General features: G+C 46.0%; 1 protein-coding gene across 6 annotated transcripts in view; it reads right to left on the bottom strand.

The window, feature by feature from the left end:
- The window catches only part of TIAM2 (TIAM Rac1 associated GEF 2), a 217,930-nt gene that overhangs the window by 27,272 nt on the left and 167,342 nt on the right, over positions 1–23,316 (bottom strand). For 5 of the 6 annotated variants that reach the window (XM_055309747.1, XM_055309749.1, XM_055309748.1 and 2 more), the window contains one exon: positions 10,762–10,865. In XM_055309747.1, coding sequence (XP_055165722.1) covers positions 10,762–10,865 — 104 coding nt within the window. Of the gene's footprint in view, positions 1–182; positions 966–10,761; positions 10,866–23,316 lie in introns of those variants that run through there. The other variant, XM_055309753.1, reaches the window with a different exon arrangement.

The following is a 23,316-nucleotide window of genomic DNA, read 5'->3' as shown; positions in this document are numbered from 1 at the left end:
ATCCATAGTAGCCAAAGCCGTGTTTCCCCAGGAACGTGGAGCACAGCTGACAGCCTAGGACGGCATACACAGACAGGCAGGAAAGCAAAACCAAAAGATATCAGAGACAACATGACCACAACAGAATGTAAATTTTTAAAAAAAATTTTAGAGACTCAGACACAGCTGATTTTAAATCTCACCTGAGATTACTGGTTTGATAATCGTCTTTCCATCGTGGGAACTCTATCTACAAGACCACCATGTTCAAGCCTTCAGTGGCAACTGAGAGGAGAGCGCAGATGCCCTGCCCCATCCTGGGGCCTGGAACAGCAGGCTGATGCCACCCAGGCCAGTCTTCTCATCTGATCATCCTTTATGTCGTGGCTGAATGAACCATGAAGGTCCTGGATTCTAGAACATTCCAAAGCCAACTCTCCAAGCACCCTGAGAGATAGAAAGGTGGCAGGACTCCTCAAGTGACACCACACTTAAGGAGCCCCAGGCCCGTGCAATGCGAAGCCAGAACTGTCTGAGCAATTGCACATCTAGGAGCTTCCTCATCTGACGTCTGTTTTCTGAAAACACAAGAGAACTTAGGTGGCAGCAAAGAGTCAGAGAGTGTGAAGGAAGGTGAGTCACAGAGGAGGAGGGATGCCTGGAGGCTGAACAAACAAAAGAAGGGATAGGGAGGCGTGACAACAAACAAGAGTGGAAAGGAGAAAAGACAGAACCCGGGGTGTCTTCAAAACCTGCCTTCAGTTTCCTCCTGTTTCCCTTATTAGTGACAAATAGATTTTGTTGTTGCCTGGTCCTTCTTGTTATTATCCAGAACACCAGAAGACTGATCCATTGATGAAACTAATAATCCCACCTTTCCCCCAGGGGAGTTAGAGGCCAGTCCTGGAAGGGGCGCAGTGTTCCCCGCGGGGTCTCCAAACCCCTGCTCCCTTGGCGCCTGGCCCCCACCCCAGGGGCACTAAGTCAGCTGGAAACTACAGAGGAAATGGCATAATGACTCACAACAACTTCTCAGAACTTTTCAACAAGTGAAAGCAGCTACCATGTGGGACTAGGACATTATTAAAAGGTGAGAATCTACTGTGAGTTATGACAGGCATGAAGAGAAAGCACTGAAGCTCAGATACATCTGTACTCATGCAGCACAAGCAAAGTCCTCACAGGACTCCAATCTCTAACACACAAGATTGTTAACGAAGGCATGGGCATCACTGTCTCAGGCCTCTTGCCAGTGGCTAACATCTGGGAGTGCTTTTGTGGGGGAAGGCCCAATGAATGAACAGAGCTGACCCTACACCAACCCCCATTCTTGGTAAATATTGAAAGTAAGACAGATAAGATTCATGGTGCCCAAAGAGAGGCCAGTCAAAATTAGATCATAACTGTAGCTGGTATTGGAAAGGAGTGAGCAGCAGAGCCCTCAGTAGCTTGTTGACATGACGGGGGCCAGGGTAAAGTTCCCTCAGTGGTCCCAGGGAAACCAGGGGATCACCTGCTCCCTACTTATCCCCTGAACTGGGCATACAACCACCGCTCTGGTCCCACAGACAGCTGTTGACATTACTAAAGGGACCTCTACAAAATGTTGGTTTGAGGTCAAGATCTGAATTTATGCCCTGCCTCCTCAGAAATCACATTTTCTTTCCACTAATTACAGAAAATAAAACTGAAAATGCTAGAACACCAGTGCATAATGCTATACTTGGTGTCCAAAAATGTAGGGATCTCTAACCACCACCATCAATATTCTCCTTGGTCTCAACCTAATGGTTTTTGCCATCTGGGGTGGGGTTCTTAATATGTAATGTCCTTCAATGTCTCTGAGGACATTAAAATAATAAGGCCTTAATATTGCCAAGCCTACCCCACCAATCAGACCTAAAGATAAAGTTCAAAATGTCACTTGGCTAAAGAAACATAGAATTAGGGGTGCCTGGGTGGCTCCACTAGTTAAGCATTTGACTCGATCTCAGCTCAGGTCTTGATCTCAGGGTCAAAAAAACAAGGGGTGGTGGAAAGGGAGGTGGGTGGAGGGTGGGGGTGACTGGGTGATGGGCACTGAGGGGGGGCACTTGATGGGATGAGCACTGGGTGTTATGCTGTATGTTGTCAAATTGAACTCTAATAAAAAATAAAAAAATAAAATTTAAAAATTTAAAAAAACTTTTTGAAAAGGAAAGGAAAGGAAAAGAAACACAGTGCTTTTCATTCTGTAAGTACCTGATAATGAAGTCTGTAATGTTACTAATAGTCAACACAAAAGCTAGACTATTCAGGTGTCTACTCAATGTGAGAATTACGAACCTAGAGCTCACAGATCCCTAAGGAGGAAATCTGTGGATAAATGTCGTAAGATGAGCAAACCCTCCAGAATTGCAGGTATACCTCTCATGTACATGAGCAATTTCCTGAGGGCCCATCGCTTCCATCAGATGCTCAATGGTCTGCTCCAAGTAATTGTTCTCAACCAGGTAAGAGAATAAAATACTAGAGAAGACACAGGAATAAAGCACCTACCCATCCTCACCTTCACTGCTCATTTACCTTAAAGCTCATAAATCTTACAGGTTTTAACTTCAGTCACTGTGTGAAGATAAATAAATAACCAGGGTTAATTCTAATTGGATTCTTCTAGAATTTATTTTTCTTTTAAGCAACTCTCTGTATTCATGAGGAGAAAAGGCTCCGTCAGGTAAAAGACTGCTTCAGATCAGGTGCTGGGGCAGAGAGGCCAGGACAGGTGTCAGAGCAGCACCCAGTAAGCCCTCCACAACTGGCAGACCTACCCCTCGGTGCGCAGATGTAGAAGTCTGATGGCTCCTCAAGGACAAAGGATTTCAGCGTAAGACTGGGCCAAACCCCCACTTGTTCTTCCCCACTCACCCCACATCTAGGAAGCTTCCCCCAAGAATATGCACAAGCCTGCAAGCAGTGTTTACTGAAGGCAGGGTCTGGCCTGAGACTCCCCGCTCAGACTCCCTGCCTTCTCCTCCAAAAGGGGAGATTATTCTGTCCCCCAGGAATCAGGAAGCCTAGAAAGAAAACAATCCAGGAAGCCTAGAAAGAAAAAAAATATGGAGAAACAGAGGGCTGAACACCATGGAGGACGGGGGTGAAGATGAAAGAATGAACCTCTCCTCCACGACCACATCCAAAAGCCTACGGCCCACCCTGCGACCAACACAGACCATGGGCAACTCGCCGCTCCCCCCCCCCCCCGGGATGTGCCCAGGCAGGCCAGGCGACAGGACGGTCCCCAGGAGCGCAGCTGGGGGTCCCTCCCCGCCCCCACGGGGCAGGTGGCTGGCTGGCTGCTCCGTGAGCGTGGGCCCCTGCTCGCCACCCTCCTACAGTCTCCCCCCAGGGCGGTGGGAGCAAAGTCACGGCCCCTGCCGTTTCAAAGGACAGGACGAGGAGCAGAAATGAAGGTGGCAAGCAAGTCTCTGTGTCCGGAGCGGCCGCCGTAGGGCACCCCTGCTCCGCAGGGTAAGGCCTCAGTGGCCGGGTCGGGCGTCTCGAGGCGCCTTGCTGTGGGCCTGCCGGTGTGGGGACAGCGTGGGGACGGGTGGGGACGGGGGCAATCACAGCCCTCGGCTGCCTCCACCGCCCGCCCGCCTGCTGGCCGCCTCACGCCCCGGTGCCACGCTCCGACCGCGTCCTGCTTCTTCCTCCCTCCTGTGGGACCCCCAGGAGGGCCCCAGTGACACCTCCTTCTTGTTCCCGGAAAACCAGCAGGAAAGACGGAGTGTGGAGGAGAATGAGGAAGGGCCAGGGGAGGCAGGAAGGAAAGGGCCGCATAGGGGTGGGGGCGGCTAAACATGGGGAGGGAGGACGAGGCTGGAAGGGAAACCAGCCACGCTAACAAGGGAAGGGCAAGACGGGCCCGAGTGGCCCCGAGTCAGTGCCGCGGTGCCCGGTGCACAGGTGGCTTCCCGAGTCAGGTGCTGCTGTGCTCGGTGTACAGGTGAGAGGACAGGACAGCAAGAGAACCGTGGCCGGCTCCGGGCCAAGCCCCAGGGCCTGGCGAATACCCTAGAATCGGGCTTCCAGGCCAATCTCACCCGGCTCCACTCACTGTGCGGCCTGAACAAGCCTACTCTACGCCGACACAAGGCCGGCAAGCACGGCCCCTGCCGCCCCCACGCCCCAGGCAAGTCTCGCCGCCGACAAGCAGCCCCAGCATCTGAGCTTCCAGAGCCTCCGTGGCAAAGGCCGAGACAGCATAGCGCTCATCAGGCACCACCAAGTTACTGGCAGTTTCTGTCTCTCTGGCTCTGGCAGCGGCAGCAGCCCACTCCCCATTTTCCAGTTTGCTGGGCCCAGGACCCAGCCCCACAGCCACGTTGGTAGGCTGGCAGCTGGGAGGGGAAGTGGAGAGAAGACACCAGCAAGAGGTCTTCCCACTGCCTTCCTGTCAACTCCGCTGGTTGTCCTCTTCCCTGGGATAAGCTCTCCCTGCCCAAACTGCTTGCCATGTAGCTACTGGCTCTCAACGCCAACCCACTGCCTCCACTCCCTGCCGGCCCTCCCCAGACCCTGCACCGAGATTTGGCAATTTTTTTTTCTCCTCCTTTTTCTTTCTCTCTCCCTGTCCCCCCCCCCCCCTTGCCTCTCCATCTCCCTCTCATCTGACTCTACAGGTGACATCTCTAACCCTGCTGAACAGAGTACGCAAGTGATCCTTGGCAACAAAGAGGATAGGACTCCTGTATGCTTCACCGCGCAGCAACGATGTCCCTTCCTGCCACACCCTGCGAAGAGCTGACATCTTGACAAATCAGCCCTAGAGATCAGGATAGACCAGGTGCAGAGCACGAACACCTGGCGCTAGGAAAACAGTAATTAAAAAGAAAGAGAATTCCAGCTCTAAAGAGATCAAACAGACTTTTAGACTCCCATGAAAACTAAGCATAGTTGCTTCCAACAAATCCACAAACTTGCCACCTCGTGCCTGCCACATGGATGTACAGCATTAGAAACGCAGAACGGTGCATGTGAGAGCTGGGCCGATAACTCAGCTCGCCTTGACCCTTTACAGCCTGTAGCCTCGGCGCCTCTCTATGTCCTGCAGAGACACTTCTCTTCCAAAAGGCACGAGCCTGCAAGACCTCCTGCCGGATGAGGGCTCAGGCTTCAGTAAGCTCCTCGATACTCACAGCCCACTCCTGCTAAAGAGAAAAGCACACCGGACAGATACTCTCCTGTTCAATCATTTGAAGCAGCCCTTTAGGAAAGGGCGTCCATCCACAGCACTCTATAAGAAAAACCAGCTCAAAGGTGGGTGGGCTTTGTCTTCAGGCAGGTGACAAAGAGCTAAGTGGACCCAACTGCCAGGGCCTTCGTTTCCAATTCTTTTTTGTCGCCCGGGACAGCTCAACAGGATTTGACCCCCTGATAACTAACTTCAGGACGACTAGGTGGGCAGCGAAGAGGGGTAGGTGGGGTGTTAGATGCGCAGAACAAGAAAGCATTCAGAACGCTCTGTGTGCATGAGACACATCAGGCAGGAGGACCTCTGAACCTCCCAACCCCTCACGAGTGTGTATGTGTGTCATCCTGCACAATCCTCTCCACAACGCAGGACTCACGGCACTGTTATTTTTACTCACCAGTGAGGACAGAGGCTTAGAACGGTCGGGTACCTTGCCCCAGGTCAGGCACTGGCAAAGCCTGGTGGGTCAGGATACAGATCCAGGTCTCCAACCATCAGGCCGAGAGTTCTTCCCATTATACCTCTGCCCGGCCGGATTTATGCACTGTGAAAGAGGACTATCTCACCCTGGAGAACGCCAGACTTCAAGTCATTTGCAGGGACAATGGGTCTGCTTGGAGGATGCTACCTCTCCAGTCAGATGGTGGGGATTATGTCAGACGACATGCGCTCAGAAATAGGTATGTTTAGCCCTTTCAAAGACATCATGATCATGTTAATCTACTGAATAGCAGCCATGACAAAAGACCACGATTTATAAAGAAATTGTATCTTAATTTCACTTTTTGACCAAAACATCTCATGACCAGACGGATCTTGAAATAATTCAGGAGACTCAAAGATAAGAAAGATGTACAACATGAAAATGCTGGAAAACCAAGGATATATCCAGTAATCTTTTCCTTTGGCTTCTCAGATATGCAAGCTCTTAAAAGGAATTCATGTAAAAAACCCAAAAGGTTAAGATAAGTGGGTGAGCAGGCATTAAATACTAAATGCAAGTTATGTTCATGCTGTGTTCTAAAACTAACCATTAGCGCGTGTCCCTTTTTTCCACCTTGCACAAATGAAAGGGCAAATAGATCTTAAGCATTATTAAATTGCAAAGAGCACAACACACAGTCGTCACGCTGTGTATCTCCAGACTCCCAATGCTCTCTGTTCTAGCAACACAACGCCTACAAACTGTAAAAATAATCACTGCCAAAGCTACACTAGGTGATTATATAAAATTCTTCTAAAAAGCTGAAAAAAATATTTAATCAGGAAAAACTAAAGTAAAAATTCTGCTTACCTCACAGAAAATGGTTTCAGTTTTGTGGATTTTCTTTTACAGCATTAAGTCCAATACTAGCATGTGCTATGCTCCAAAGAAATTTCACAAAGCATAAAATTATTTATTGTCTTCCAATTACTCCTCTCTCCAAGCGGATTTTTACAGAGTAAGTATTTGGAATTTCCGGGCTTTCTGATACATTTCAAAGGGACAAAAGTACTTCAGAGATCCATTGAAAAATCCTTGCAATGTGGGAACGAGAAAGGAAAAGTGCCACAGAGAAACTAAAATCCAAAAGAAATTCTCGCATCCTTAGCTGTAAAGAGCGTTTAACGATTACAGTCAGGGTCCCTTCTGGAAAGAAAGGCATATCTTCTCATCTGCATAACAATCTAAAGACATTTCAGAGTAAAATCAACTTTCAAGACAGAGAAAAGGAAACCATGCAAGCATGCCTACATTTGGATCAACATCCACACCCCAGAGATCAAAGCCCTCACTTACTTACATGCTGTACAGAGAAAGGAAAAGTTCAAAGAAACCTGCTCCCTCGGGGAGAAAGGATTACATCTACAGTCGGCTGTTGGGAAATGAGTAAGATGCACGTTCTCACTCTCATCTCCAGGCAATGAAAAAAATCCCAAACTGTTGTTCCAAGTCACATTGGCAAGGACGTCCTAGCGCCACCAAGCTCTTCCTCCAAGGCAGCGCCGGTGGTTGGGCAAGCTCACCCCCTTCCTCTAGATTTCCAGCCCATGCCCAACCAGCCGGCTCTGGGAAGGCACCAGGTCAGGGCACTCTCGGAGATGACAGAGCCACCGAGTGCCACATCTTCAGAGTCAGCTCAGAGACAGCAAAGTGGAATGCAAACCGTATTTCTGCAGGGCCTGCTGAACCCACCTCAAGTTCCCAGAACAACCCAGAAACTCCTTCAACCCCTTTGCCCAAAGAGAAACTGTTTATTCCTTTCAAAATCCAAACTGTTACAATAGTGCAAGCTAATTGCTAACAATACTGGGTGGAAAAAAAAAAAAGAGCCCCCACACAGGAGAGGTTGACAGGGGCACACAAAGAGCTGTGACAGTAATAGGCACCCTTGAAGAGCAAGAAGGCAATCAATTATGAGCCATTTGCAGAAATTGCGGAGCTGTCAAAAGCCCCACTTACAGCTGTGCTTCATCAAGCCAGGCTGCATTTGATTTTCAAGGGAAATTATTCCTTATTTCAAAGTCTAGAATATTATTAGTAAAATATCCCAAACAACTCAGGTTCAACCAGGGTCTAATCTAAAAAGAAGTTAATGACCCCTGAGGAGGCTACAGGGGCCAGAGTGGGAAGCCCAGGAGCCAGAGGCTGGGTCTTCTCTCCAGAGAAGTGACCACCTCCTGTGGGCACCGTGGGGGCAGCGCCAGGGCAAGCCCAAAAGATCCATGCCTAACAGGGGGACACACACCATCAAACCACACTGAAAAACAGAAAAAGACTGCTTTTAGGTATAACCTGATGTTTCCAAGGGGCTGAAAATAATAATACAGAACTGTCTTTTAATTCTTTTTTTTTTTTTTAGAGCAAAAGAATGAGCAAGCATGGTGCAGAGGGGCAGAGGAGGGGGAGAGAGAATCTCAAGCAGGCTCTACTCCCAGTGCAGAGCCCAGCGTGGGGCTCAATCTCACAACCCTGAGATCACGACCTGAGCTGAAATCAAAAGTCAGATGCTTAACCGACTGAGCCACCCAGGCACCCCCATCTTTTAATTCTTATATTCAGAACTTTCTTTTCACTAACATACATCCCAATTATTACGTCTGACGGTCACCGATTCTTCTTTCTCAAGGAGCAAAGAACATGTGAACTAAGTAACTGCCAGGCACTTCACGGAGATTAAGAAATGTCCTGAAGTCTATTATTAGGGACGGATGATATTCAGGTTTGAAAAAGATCAGATGACGACTACTCTGGACTTGAGAGGGATTGACAGCACTGCTCACCACGATGATATTCTCTTTCAATATTTTTGTCTTCTGTGTTCTTTGGTATTTTTTTTTAAAGATTTATTTGAGAGAAAGCCAGTGCATGTGAGTGCAGAGAGGGGCAGAGGGAGGGAGAGAGAATGTCAAGCAGACCCCAAGCCCAGCAGGGAGCCCGATTCAGGGCTCACTCTCACCCTTTTGATTTTTGATTTCAGCTCAGGTCGTTTGGTATTTATTTATTTGTTTTCTCCTCTAACCATTTTTAGCAATGAAAACTCAGCTCAGCCAGCTCCAATTTCAAGCTCAACTACAGCTTTTCTTCCTCTCCTCAAAGTCTAACTGATACTCCAATGTGCATTTGCTAAATGCTTTGTTTCATCATGTCAGACACTGTTAAATGACAATTGGGAATAGCCTTAACATGGTAACTTTTGTGTATTTACTTTATTGAATGTTAAAATCTGGAAAAATAATTTAATTTCCTTCTTAAGAACTTTAATGTGGAACTCAAATAAGAGACAACAGAGAGGAAATCATTATCCCTCATGGCATTAAGTGATTTTCCCCAAGCTGCTACAGTGCCCTTTGGGCACACTTACCTTAAATAGACAGCCTAGCTTCTAGAGTGTCTCAGAAATATTTACTTTTTTTACAAAAATTTAAGACATAGCAATCAAAACACATTTTGTTGATGCTCTAGGACACATTTCTTTAAAAAATAATAATCACCATTAGCTGTGATGTCGGTCTCCCAAAGTACTAATCCACCAGAGATCAAACAAAGGCATAAGACTAAAAATGTGGACAATTTTGGTTTTAGTAAAAGAAACTCTATCCTGGGGGCACAGCTAGACCAGTGCAGGCAGCTGAGCATTTCATATGAGGAATCAGAAAGAAGAGAAGAAAGATTTTGGAGGAGGTGGATCAGGAATGGGGGAGAAAATTGGTGTGTGTGTGTGGGGGGGTGGCACAGAACCCATTCTGTGGTAGGCAGGCTCCAACCCGATCCCGTTCTCGCAGTGACCATCACCAACGGGTGTGCCACATGGCCACTCCCCAAAGGGACTAGTCCTGGTAGCAGGAGTCTAACCCAACAGATTGTAAGTTGTCTTCAAACACCTGTCATAGCTTCTATATCTCCATTCTTATATTTGAGACAAAAGCAAGGAATTGAAAACAGAGTTATAATGTCAAAACCAACTAAAGCTGTACTGTGTATTACAACAGATCACGTCAATCAGACCATTTCTGAAAGGATGTTCAATGAACAATTAAAAATGTAGGAAAGGCATGGACTGTAACAACCGCTGGCGGGGCTTCAGAGAAATCAGAACCCTCACACATCATTGATGGTACTGTACAATGGTGCAGCTCTGTGGAAAACAGGTGGGCTGCTCCTCAAAAAGCTAAACACAGAATGGCCACGTGACCTAGCAATCCCACCCCTGGATGAACATCCAACAGAACTGAAAACCAGGATGCGAACAGCTATTTGTATACCAATCTTCACCGCAGCATCAACCACGACAGGCAAACGGTGGAAACAAGCCCAAAGTCCCTCAACAGATGAATAAGTAGACAAAACGCAGCATAGACAGTGCAATGTTACTCAGCCTTCAAAAGAAGCGAAGTTCTGACACACGCTACGCCATGATGAACTTTGGAAGCATTACGCCAAGTGAAATAAGCCAGAAAAAAAAGGACACGCATGAGGGACGGAGAACAGGCAAATGACACAGGAAGTAAAACAGAGGTAAGTGGGAGTTGTGGAGGGGTGTGTGAATGGAGTGGGGGAGTCATGGTCTAATGGGGACAACAGTTTCTGTTTGGCTTGATGACCAAGTCCTGAAATGGGTAGCGGTGATGGTTGCACAGGATCGTGAATGTACTTAACGCCACTGCAGTGTGCACTTAAAAATGGTGAAAATACCAAACTTTGTGTTTTATATATCTTACAACAGAGTGATAACATTCCAAAAATAATTTATCTGTGGGCAAAAAAAGAAGAAAAAAAAAGCAGGAAAGAAATGGACTTATTAAATCTAACTTTCAGAACACCTGAGCTTACCTTGTCAAAACTGTCCTAACAATTCCTTCAAATAAATAAGGAAACTATTTCCATTAAGGAAAAAAAAACAGCTTGCTTCAGCAGGTTGACCGAGGGATCCAATAATGCCAGCTTCTCTCCCCACTTCAGGTGAAGGAGGGGACTTGCACTTGTCAGCCGGGTCCTAATTGTGGGTCTGGGACAGTACCTTACCCCGAGCATCTGCCCTGTGTCCTCCCCACCAGGAGCACCTTACCCCGAGCGTCTGCGCTGTGTCCTCCTCACGGGGAACTCGGGCCAGCGCGCCATCAGTCTGACTCCTTTTCAGGCCACTTGTGACATCAGGGACATTGCTGAAATCTGCATAAAAAGTGAAAAACACACTCATAAAAGTGAGTTTGGTCCTTGGCAGAGAACCATCATGACTAGGTTAAGGGTTCAAATTAAGAGTGGTCCTTAGTGACGCTGGAAGGTACAAGGTACTCAGGGAGCTGCTCGGTCTTCTGAAACAGGTCTGAGCTCTCACTACGGAAGAAGCAAGGGCTCCTGTGACTTTCAATCAAAGGAGACCAATAGCCGGTCAAGACATGACTTGGGGGTGCCTGGGTGGCTCAGTCAGTGAAGGGTCTGTCTTCGGTGCAGGTCATGGTCCCAGGGTCCTGGCATCCAGCCCTACATCAGGCTCCCTGCTCAGTGGGGAGTCTGTTTCTCCCTCCTTCCCCCTGCTTGTGAGCATGTGGTGTGTGTGTGTGTGTGTGTCTCTCTGTTAAATAAAGTCTTAAAAAAAAAATAAGACAGTGACTTAAATGCCTTGTCACTCTGCCTGTTGCTGTGCAAACTCTACTTCACTAAGCTCTGATCTGAAAGAATTTATTTGGACCAAGTATCAAATAGCAGTGACCAGCATCAGTACTTCCTTATTTTGGGCAAAATCACCAGGGAAATCTTGGACAACCAGTGATGCAACAGCATGGACTCTTATGACAATCCATAACTTGCTCATTTGAAAGCTTAACTCTTCTTTTTCTGGCATCCACCACAATTTTATCCTAAACTAAAAGTCCCTAAGAATAGCAAATCTTTGTTAACTTCCAGAGTAAGGGTTAAGAAGATCAAAGGTAAGTAGAGCTTCTATTTTTTTCTTTTCCAGCCTACACCCATACATGCCTGCTAAGCCCAATTCTTTCCAGTGGCTCTCAAATTAACAAATCCAAGAAAGATGGAAAGACTAGCCTCTATCATAATATAATGTGGGTTTTCATCCTAATTCTTGTATTTAGTAGATTGTCCCCTCAACCTGGTGAAATCAGATAGTTTCTGATCCCAGTAGCTACAACAAGAAGTCACTGATCTTGCACCTGTCCAAGTTGATCTAGGCTGACCAGGCATAGACAGATGTTAATAAAGCATAATAGGGGCCAGGACACTAGGTCTCTAGGTCTTTAGAAGCTATGGAAGCCCTAGAAAGTTGGTAAAACCCATGGATAGGAATGCCGGTCCATGATCCATGCCAATACAACCAACCACTACACAGACACTTGATTCTAAGAGGAGACCTAAAGAAGATATCTGAATGATCTACAGAATTCTGGAGCTATAATTCTTCTTCCTTTTGCCTCTTCCAAAACCCTCACCCAGAAAAGGACCAGAGAATCCAAGTCACACTTGTGGTTGGCGTGAGTTAGCTCGGATCACAGATGCATGAGACATCCCTGGGAAAATTTCAGATAGTGGTGACAGGTGGGAAGACTTGGGTTCGCCTCCCCGGGCCCTAAACATCACACCACAGAAGCAGTCCAGTCACCAGGAGGCTGACCGCATGGGAAGCAAGATATGTGCCTGAGCCAAAAGCAATCTACCATCACTCCTCCACTGCCGCCTCCTCAGGCTGCTGTGTGCGCTGTGTTCAAGGGAAACCGACCAACAGGATCCACAAAAGAAAACAGCCCATGTTTTCAGTATAGATGCACCTTTTCATCCATTTGGCATTCACTTTTTTGAGCACTGGCTGCTTTCTAGGTGCAGTGCTAGGGATACAAAGATGAATGAGACCAGTTACTACTCTCAAGGTGAGCTTCTAGCTTTGGAGAAGGTGAAGTGTCACAGATGATGTGAGGAAGTCCATGCAGTGGGACAGTCAGGGAGGAAGTTACTTCTGCAAAAGACCAGAAAAGACTTAATAACAAAGGCAACACTTGAGTGAAGTCTTTAAATCTTGGAAGTATCTATTTGCCTTTAAGGCTGATGATGAACATGGGCAGTGGGGAGAAAGGATTCCAGAAGCAGGAGGCAGCTGAGTGAAGGCAAAGCACAAGAAGATCCCAGCACCTTCTGGTAACGTGTTGAGCGTGGCTGCAGTGGAGGAGGGAGAGAAGGGTGTCCTATAACAGGGGCATCGATAAAGGGCAAGACCTTGGGAGAAAAACGGGTCAGAGAGTCACAGCAACACTGCAGGTGTGAGGTGGAAAGACCCAAATGAACTCAGAATAGAGTAAGAGCAAAGAAATGAACATAGAAATCTGGGCAGGTGGACCCTCCAGGCCTCCTCTTTGCTGCCTGTTTCATAGAAGGTGATATGGAAGGAAGCGTCAAGGCAGAAGACCTGGTATTATGCCTTAGTGATGGGCCAGCAGGGAACAGAAGAGCAGGAGTGGAACTCCTGAGCTTAGCTTTGGCAGTTCTGACTCTGAGACGCATATATGCTGTCCAATGGGAGATGCTCAGGAGTCAAGCTGTCCAGGAAAGTCCACATGGGGATGTAGATCTGGAGTCATCAGATTCTGGCAGTGAAGCAGCCCCAGGAAGAATGTGCAGAGTGAGACATGAAGAAGACCAAGGAGACAACCTTGGAAATGTCAGTGACAGTGTACAGGGGAAGAGGTCCGCAGAGGACACACCTCCCTTTGCTCAGTAATACCAGAGGAGCATAAGGAAATCAAGAAGGAGCAGTGTCACAGAGGCTGTACAGGTAACACCTCACCTTGTTTGAACAGAATCAAATTTGCATTACTACAGCCTTTACCTTGTCAACAGAGTGTCTATTGCCAAAGAATTGTTTCAAGTACAGGATTTGGGACACAGTCAATGCATTTGTTCATGATGAAGAGTTCTACAGCACCCTAAGTCCTAGGGAAAGAAAGATGATGGAGACCTGAAGTCCCCTGAGGATCTCAGAGATGGCACACGGGCAGAAGGAGCCTGGAGGAGCCAGATGGATGCTAGTGAAAATAACACGGCTGATGTCAAAAGTGGGTGCCAAGTGAATTGAGTCATCTATTCAATATATTCACAAAACTTTAGAACCAAAACACTGAAAACTCCCCAAACTTTTTACCTCTTACAAAGGCAAAATGGTTACCTGGTAACAGAACCCAGGCTACCTGTTCTGGGTCAAAACCCTGACCACCCCAGGCTTTGTTGTGAATTGGTGAAGTTCCCCTATCGCCTCTACTACCCTTTAACTTTAGAGAGCCTTTGGGTACAACTCAGATCCTCCCAGAGGCACAAGCTTAGACAGGAAGGATCTCAGGAACCAACTCCCACTAAGGCTGGTCCCAGGGATCTGAGAGGCAGGAGCAGTTCTGGATGGTTCCTGAGTTCTGCCAAGATATGAAATCTCAGAGCTGTTCCACCACCCAAATTCCACAGAGGTGGAATGGTATCTGGGCACAAATAGAGTCTCTGCAGCGACTGACTCCTTTTCCAACCCACTAGCAAAGCACCAACGCTGTCCTAGACCTGACAGAGCACAGGGGAAGCCAAGCGTGGGGGGGTCCACAGGTTTGGAGCCCAGCTCCAAGAGCCTCAAATTTCACTAGGACCTGTATCCCCATAAAAAGTAGTGTGCCCTTAGTATTCTAGAGGAGAAGTGAGAACAAAGTAGGCTCTGGGAGAAGAGAAGAGTGGCTATTTTTAAAAAAAGAATGAGGGGATCCTTGAGTAGCTCAGCAGTTCAGCACCTGCCTTCAGCCAGGGGTGTGATCCTGGAGTCCCAGGATCGAGTCCCGCATCAGGCTCCCTGCATGGAGCCTGCCTCTCCCTCTGCCTGTGTCTCTGCCTCTCTCTCTCTCTGTCTCTCCTGAATAAATAAATAAAATCTTTTAAAAAAAGAAGAACAAAAAGAAAAGAAAGAGCAAGTGTAGACCAGGACGACTCGAATGCTTACTCACAGAGCCACTTACACAGGCCGGGCGCTGCCATCCTGTCCTAGGTGCTGAGCCTGCGTGCGGCCCCACTTATGCCCGCGCCCCGAGCCCCAGCTGCTCAAGGGGGCAAACACATCCTTCCCCTCCCCCCGAAAAGCTGGCCTCCCCTTGGGAGAGCCTCCGTGCTCCCTACACATGAGTCCGGGCTCTTTTCCCCCATCGGGTAACCGTCCCGCCGGGTCCGTGCTCCCCAGTCCACAAGCTCAGACTTGCTCCCCAAGTCTTGGGCTAATACAATCATAAATAAGGAAAAACAACAAAATTATAAATTCAGGGCAAGGTAGTGACTTCTGTCTGGTAAGCCCCCCCCCCATTTCTCTCATCTCGTTCACCGTGGAAACCACCGATGTGCGTGAGCTCTAGCCCTGGCCGAGGGCCTCCACTCGGCAGCCCGCCCCACGGAGCCCAGCCGCCCCGCGCCCACGTGCGGGCCCACTCAGCCCACTCCGGGGGCCCCGCCAGATGGCCGCCGGGCTCTGCACCCCACTGGGTACCAGGTACTGTGCCAGACGCCGCGCCCGAGACCAGGCTTGGCCACCACCTGCGTGACAAAGCAAACCGACTTCAAGAGTGGCAGCCCACGAGGCAGGCCTTCCTGGGAGGTACCCTGGGAAGGGCTCGGGTGCACGGTGGTATCCTCGCAGGTCTCCAGCCTGCTGCTCCTTCTCAGAAACCCTCACTCTGCTCAGCAGGTAGCCATAAAGTCTGGCTCACTGAGCAGGGCCATCTCCTAAGCCTGGTCTTGCTGGCTGCCTCCCCTTCCTCCTCCCCACTCACTCAGGTGGCAAGGGAAGAGGCAAGAAGATCTTTCCAGTCCCGGCCGGTCACCCAGCTGGCTGCCAGCAGAGCCCAGAGACACCAGGTGGCAGTGGGCTGTGAGGAGATGGGCAAGGTGCTCTGCCCCAGAGGCCAGGAGGCTCCTCGGAAAGATCCAGAACCTCCTCAGCGAGGTCTGAGAATGCCCCCTGTGCTCTCAGACACATCCATTATCTAAAGAATTGAGTTAAAGTCTCAGGATGATAACAAACCCTGCAGCCCAAAACAAGAAACTAGAATGTTTTCACCTGTTAGCCTCAATAAGCCCTTTTTGAGAAACTGATGAGGACAGTCATAGCATCAGGGAAAACTGCTTCAGTTTGTGGGTTAAGGACTCATTTGAAGCACACTCAAAAGAGAGGGAGTGAAAATGGAAATTATTTTTTAAGTTTATTTATTTAAGTAATCTCTCCACCCAGCGGGGGCTCACTGACATCAAGAGTCAAACACTCTTCCAACTGAGCCAGCCAGAAGCCCCTGGAAATTATTTTTAGACTATGCTCTTCATGCTTCAAAGCATGCACTGTAGTATAGATTCTTGGTATCATCACGTTCAAAGCCCCCCTTTCAATACTATTCTGAAAATTCATATGCAGTTTCACGAAAAGCAATATAATGCTCTAATAATACCACAAGGAAACAAATAAAAGGAAAGTAATTTGCAATTTTTTAAAATGTGGGTTTGAGTATGTAAATGCTTGGTTGCAACCACTCTAGAAGCCTGTCCAACAACTGCACTGCAAAGAATCACACTAAATATCCCAGTTTCATCAGAAACCCATGCCAGGGTATCTTGGTAGAGATTTAAATGCATTTGGGGTGCTGCTATCAGTGACCTGATTTTCCAAATGGGCAAAAAACTCTTGACAAAGTTCTGAGCAAAATAAAGGACAAACCTCCGTTGGCTTACTGGTCTGTTGGTTTCCTAGTAGCCTGTAGCTGTGGGGAAAAGAAATAATTTGTGTTCATTTGTAAAATGAAGCCAGGTCTTGGTTCAGATAATTATGCATGTTCTTCATCGACGAGAATGTCCAGTGGAACAATAATTCTGCAGTGTGAGAAATTAACCTGAACATGCAGGACACGTAGCAACCATGTCCCCGACCACTCAATGCTATATTCCTCCAATTTATTATGAAAACTAAAACAAACCCATTAACTTCCAAAATGTCACTGGTAGGGCAGTGGCCCCTCCGCTGAGAACCACCACCGCCTCTCTCCGCAGCCAAGTCTATGACCTCACCTCCGGGAAGGTCAGTCACATCAGAAGAGGTGCAATGTACCATAAGCTTACAGTCGAGAGCAGGTGCAACGTGAATATTAGCTCCCTTACTTCCTGAAGAAAAATGAAATATGCTAAAGAAGGCAATTAAAAAGATAGTATTCAGATAAATAATGTAGCACATTTAATTGGGACTCCCATTTTGGCTCAAAAATGTTTTAGTTGATTAATCATTAACCCAGAGGCCCCCCTCTGAGGTGGAAACTACAGAAAAATGATCATCTATGAAGACGATTGAAAAAAAAATCTAAAAAATAATTTCAAAGATTTTACAAGTAAATAATAAATGGTTTCATTAAGTTTTCAACTATATAATCCCCAGTGGCATTACAGTTGTACATCTTTGACATTTAATAACTTTATATCTACGTATATTCAGAGAACATACTTTGTGGAATTTATGTTCTTAATCTACTCGATCTATTCCATTTTTGTTTAATTTCTCCAAATTTCTACTATGCAATTCCATAAATGAACAGCTTATAGAGAATCTATAAATTTTAGACCTGAAGAGAATCTTAGAAAGTTTTCCAAATGAATTCCTTCAACTTATAGATAATTTGTATTTTTTTTAAAAAGTGTGAATGCAATTTTAGGAAAAGATAAAAGATTTTAGTAAGTCAAAGCTGCCAGTGCAAGAGTACAGTACTTTGTGGATACTACATCACAATTTTTTTTTCAGTTCTCCAAGCATCACCCACTGTTATAGAAGAATTCTGCATCAGTGTCCACCATACAGTTTATCATCGTGCCGAGAGCACACCGAACATTGAGTTCATTTGCACAGAAAAGCTTAAAAATCTCTCAACTTTTAAGGTTAAATGTACAGACTTTGTATAGCATTATTTTTAATTAACTCAGATTTCCTTATATTTTACTCATCCATTTACTTAAAATGCAGTGATTTATGACACCTTTCATTAATGACATTTGCTGTACTTGTCCTTGAGGCAAATATTACTTATCACTAGTCAGTGAAACAGAATGAAAATAAAACCACTTAAATGAAACAGGTGGACTATTCAATAAGAGAAGATAGTAGCTCTGGGTTGATCACATTCAAAGGCCAGTCAAGTCCTACTGCGCCAATAACAAAGACATCACCACTGACACTACATGCTTCTAATAAAGATAAAAACTGATCAACTCTTCTGAAGGTACCTGGGACTCTACATATCATTATTGTTACTATTCTTGTGTCAAGAAAAATCAAAGCATCTGTCTGAATGTCACTGTTAAGCTTGCAGAGAAGTATATTCTACTACAGCATAAATACTGTGCCAGAAAAATATAAATTTCATAAATCTTCCAAATCCGTTTCACTTGAGGTCACAATCCAATTGGTAATATTCCTGACAATGCAAGATCTCTGGTGCTAAACACAGAGAAGCAAACACTGGTAGTAAATGTGTTTTACCAGCAAGCTACCATGATTTGAGTCAATTATCTTGTGATAACTATTCTTGGCATATGAAAGAATCTTTGGAGGAATAGGAAGATGGCAGGTCTTTTTAGGGTAGGAATGGGCTGCAGGCCACCACCAGGTCAATTACAACATAAAGGGGGAGAGGCCTCCTGAGAAGTGGGGAGAAAGGAATTAGGTGTACCCACATTCTTGTTTTCCAGCCGGGCTTTGGTTGTGACAGAGGTATGCATTTAGCCCAAAGAAAGAAGGCAAAGAGCCTGCCATCATACCTTATCAGGGTCCCTGATGAAAAACAGTCAGTGGTAAAAAGAGATCTCCAGCTAACATTTCAGATCTAGCAGAAACTGGTATCCACCAGAGCTGAGAAGACTCACAGATGACACACCCTTCATTACTTTTGGGGACACAAAACAGACACCACTGTATTTCAGACACTTAAGGGCTTTAATAAAGTAGAAGTTAAGTTCAAAACCCCTACCAACTACTTAGATAGAATTCTGTGTAAAGACTGTGAGAGGGGAAAGAAAAAAAAAAAAGACTATGAGAGGAAATCTATAACAAGAGCACACACAGATTCTATTAGGGGATGTGTTATAGGAGAAAACACCAGAGTAACATTCTTCAGGAACAGCTAACACGGTGGGCGGGGGGAGGGGGGGGATCTAAAAGAGGGCAGAAGAGAGTACCACTCAGCCAGACAGAATCCATGACCGATTCATGCTACGACATGGACAATCCTGGAAAGCATTAGGCTAAATGAGAGCAGTCAGGTCCAACAGGCTACATGGTGTATGACTCCATTAATGTGGCCACAGAAACAGTAGATGAGCGGCTGGCAGGGGTGGGGGCGACAGCTGACAGGAACACTTTCTTCTGGAGGTGAAGATTATATTCTGGAATCAGTGGTGATGGCTGCACAACTCCATGAATATATTAACAAGCACTGATTTGTACACGTTAAAGGTGAATTTTATGGTACGTGAATTACATTTACTTCTTTAAAAAAAGGTAAGAATGTTAGTGTGGACTTTACAGGTGAGAAATTAAGAGTCCAATCCACCATAAGGGGATTACAAAGAACCAAATCACACAAAATATATGGTCACATTACTGCAAAGTTATGGAAAACCAGTGTGAAATATCAAAAAAGGCATAAGAATGATGATAGGCGAAATTATTACTCAATGATTGATCTTCCCCTGAGATAAGAAAGTCCCAATCATAAGGCAATCTGCTACCAATTACCATCCCCAGCTTCCAGATAAGAACTCGCATAAGCTAGAGGGCCATTATCAATCAAGTTACATCTAAATTTACTTGGGTTTTGTTTCAAGATTTATTTATTTGAGAGAGAGCACACATGAGTGAAGAAGCACGGGGGGCAAGGGATACAGGGGAGAGGGGAAGAGAGAATCTCAAGCAGATTCCCTGCCAAGCACAGAGCCTGACACAGGGTTCGATCCCACAACCCTGATATCACTACCTGAGCTGAAACCAAAGTCGGATGCCCAACCGAATGAGCCACCCAGTCACCTCACATATGAATTTGTTTTAGCGCAGAGGCATGTTATCACTGGATTGCACTCTACGGATATTAAGAGACAAACATTTAAAAGGGAAAAAGTAGTTAAAATCCAGACATTTTTCCCTACCTGAGAGTTACAGTTCTCTCCCTCTCTACCATTGACCATGACCTTGTCCAAGTTACCAGCAATTTAATGTGTCTCTGTGCCTTGATTTACCCAGCTGTGAAAGTAAAATGATAATAATACATCACTGTTCCTTTGTGGTGATGTAAGGGGTAATTAATGCCTTTAAGGTTCTTTGTGATCTTTAGATTTGACTCAGCCTATCATTATGAAGCTTTAACAAACACCTTCTCTGCAGCAGTCAAGACCTGATGCTATTTAAAGAAGTAATGAGATTTGTTGCAAAACCAAAATGGAATGCTTAATCCATTACTTGGCTTTTTTCACTTTGCAAACTTCTCTAAGAAATGCACATTTTCATCGTCATTTCCATTGGTGCTTTAAGCCTATTAAATAAAACTGAATTTCAGAGGAAAAATAATGCTAACCTGTTTTGTCGGATCCTTCAAGAGTAACCCACCCAAGGTCAAGTATAAGGCTGGAGCTAGAATCCAGATCCCTTTATTACAGATCCAGTCTTACAGAAATGTTATACTCCCAAATTAAACTAAAAACATATCTCACTATCAGCACTGACCTACAGTGGTAAATACAGACTGTTCTTTTTAGTTGTGGTTTTGGTTTATCTGCCAAAACAATCCCATGTCATGGGCACCAGCCGGCCCATGGAAGTTACAGAGCAGCACTGCCTTGGGTGTGGGCTGTTCTCCTGGGACAAGCAGTCGCTTGCTGGAGCTGGCATGTGGTTTGGCTAGTACCATCACGAGCCATCCCAGAGCCCCCCACATGCATGCAGGTGAGCAGAGTCTTCAGCTCTGAGCAAAATCTCAGCATTTTCTTCAACAGCAAAACATCCCCTGTAGTCAGATTTATAAAAAAGAAAATTGGGAAGCTCCTTGGTGCGCTGCAGGATTCTTTTTATCCCCCAGAACCCAGTCTCAGGAACACCATCTTTACTTCACATTGAGACTCATGAGACTTTTTTTCACTTAATAGATATTTGAGGGAAACACCTGCTATTCCCAAGAACTGCATTAGCTGTCCTGTCTTAAGAATTTTGGTATTCCTCTGGGTGCCTGGGTGGCTCAGTCGGTTAAGCATTGGATTCTTGATTTCAGCTCAGGTCATGATCTCAGGGTCCTGGGACTGAGCCCTGTGGTGGACTCTGCGCTCAGTGCAGAGTCTGCTTGTCCCTCATGCTTTGCTCCTACCTTCTCCCATTTGTGCTCTTGTGCTCGCTTTCTCTCAATTAAATAAATCTTTAAAAAAAAAAAACTTGGTATTCCTCAAGGTCCCCATTTTTTAAAAGATTTTATTTATTATTCGAGAGAGAGAGAGAGAAAGGGAACACGTGTGGGGGAGCGGGGTGGGGAAGCAGGAGAAGCAGGGTCCTTTCTTAGCAGGGAGCCCAATGTGGGGCTCAATCCCAGGACCTTGAGATCATGACCTGAGCTGAAGGCAATCAACTGAGCCACCCAGCTGCCCCAAGGTCCCTGTTTTTCAAGGGCTTTTTAATCTAGTAGGTAAATTATTATAAGTATACAGCAATATTGCGAGGCAATAAATCTTAACTTCCGTATCAGATATACAGGCAAAATGTTCTCAAAGTTCAAAGGAGGAAGAATCCAAGATCCCCACAAGATGACGTGAAGATAACCCCCTACTTCTCACAGAATGCAATCCCAAAGTGCAAAAACTGAACTTATAGTTCCTATGAAGACTTCTATTCCCAGGGATCTAAACAAATTATAAAATTCCTTATTTGTAGTCACCTGATACATATCTGAATCTTCTCCTCCTTCTTCCCCAGGGAACACACGCTGGCCTACTAAAGACCAAAGAACATCCACATGGAGCTACAGGCTCACTGGCTGGCGCACACCTGATGACTGGCATTTTTGGGTCAAATGTATTAAGCTTATGAAACCTAGGCTTCTTATCAACATTTTTCAGCCTTTTCTCCTCGGCCATTTTTATGACATAATAATGACACAATTCAGTAGACATCCAAATAATTCTGCTAATACTTCCATGCAAAGATGCCTCAACCTCACAGAAGTGTGATGTGGTCATTCATCAACTGAAACATTAAAGTCAGTATTAATTCACAAATGGCAATTTAGGAGTAATTAGTTTTGGGAAGGTAAATGTAGAAAAGCTGAGCATAGCATGTTTAGAAGCTTCTAAGTGCTTCCCTAGAAATACTAGATTCTATAGGAAGCCTGCTGGGAGATTTGGGAGGATGGGGCATTCTGTACACCGTCCCACATGGCACTGCATCTGCCCACTCTCCAGGGGCAGCTGGCCAGGGCTCCACACAAATAACACAAATTAATTTTGCTAACAATTTCATATGTATTTTTCCAAATAAGTTTTCACAGAGCTGTTAACAAGTAATAAAATTGGATAATTTGAACTTGGTTACAGTTTTCCATAACATGTTAAAGATATTAATGACAAAAAGGCGGGGAGGATAAAAGATTTATATTGGGGGGGGGGCCTGGGTGGCTCAGTTAAGTGTCTGACTCTTGATTTCAGCTCAGGTTATGATCTCAGAGTCGTGAGACTGAGCCCCACATTGGGCTCTGTGCTGAGCATGGAGCCTGCTTGGGATTCTCTCTCTGCCCCTCCCCCAACTCACGTGCACATAGACTCTCTCTTGTGCTCATTCACTCTCAAGAAAACAAGGTGGGGGGATTCATATGGGAACAAGCAATTTATAAATAATCAGAGCTGAGAACTGTAGGATCGGATGGGGATCCCTGGATGGCTCAGCAGTTTAGTGTCTGTCTTCGGCCCGGGGTGTGGTCCTGGAATCCTGGGATCGAGTCCCACATCGGGCTCCCTGCATGGAGCCTGCTTCTCCCTCTGCCTCTCTGTGTCTCTCATCAATAAATAAATAAAATCTTAAAAAAGAAAGAAAGACATAAGACGCAACAAATCATAACTCAATGGAGTGAAATCAATTAATTTGCTGCACTACTACTTCAAACGTCGTTTTCTCACAAAGATGTTTCTGCCCCTATACCGTGAGTGAAAACCTTTAAAGTGGGCAAGTTGTCATTCAAATTTCCTCCCCTTCCCTTTATGTAATTTTGTGGAATTTTATGTATGGGCTTTCAGTAGAAGTCATCTTAAAACCATTTTGGAAGCAGGTGGAATATTCACTACAAATACAAGGTGTTCCAAAGTCAACTCCTGGTCTTCCCCCAAACCTACTCCATTGACAGCTTCTCCATCTCAGTTGATGGCAATTCCTTCCTAATAGCTGCTCAAGGCCAAACCTGGGAGCCAACCTTGCCTCATCTCCCTCAACACCCCACACTCGATCTCTGAGCAAGTTCTGTTGGCCATACCTTTGCCGCTGCTACCACTGAGAACCAAGGCATCATCATGCCCCACCTGGATCACCGCAAAAGCCTCGAAGCACCCT

This window comes from Nyctereutes procyonoides, unplaced genomic scaffold (assembly GCF_905146905.1).
Source record: "Nyctereutes procyonoides isolate TBG_1078 unplaced genomic scaffold, NYPRO_anot_genome, whole genome shotgun sequence".
NCBI lineage: Eukaryota > Metazoa > Chordata > Mammalia > Carnivora > Canidae > Nyctereutes > Nyctereutes procyonoides.
The sequence above is the reverse complement of the archived record's forward strand: the minus strand, read 5'-3'. Positions and strand labels throughout refer to the sequence as shown.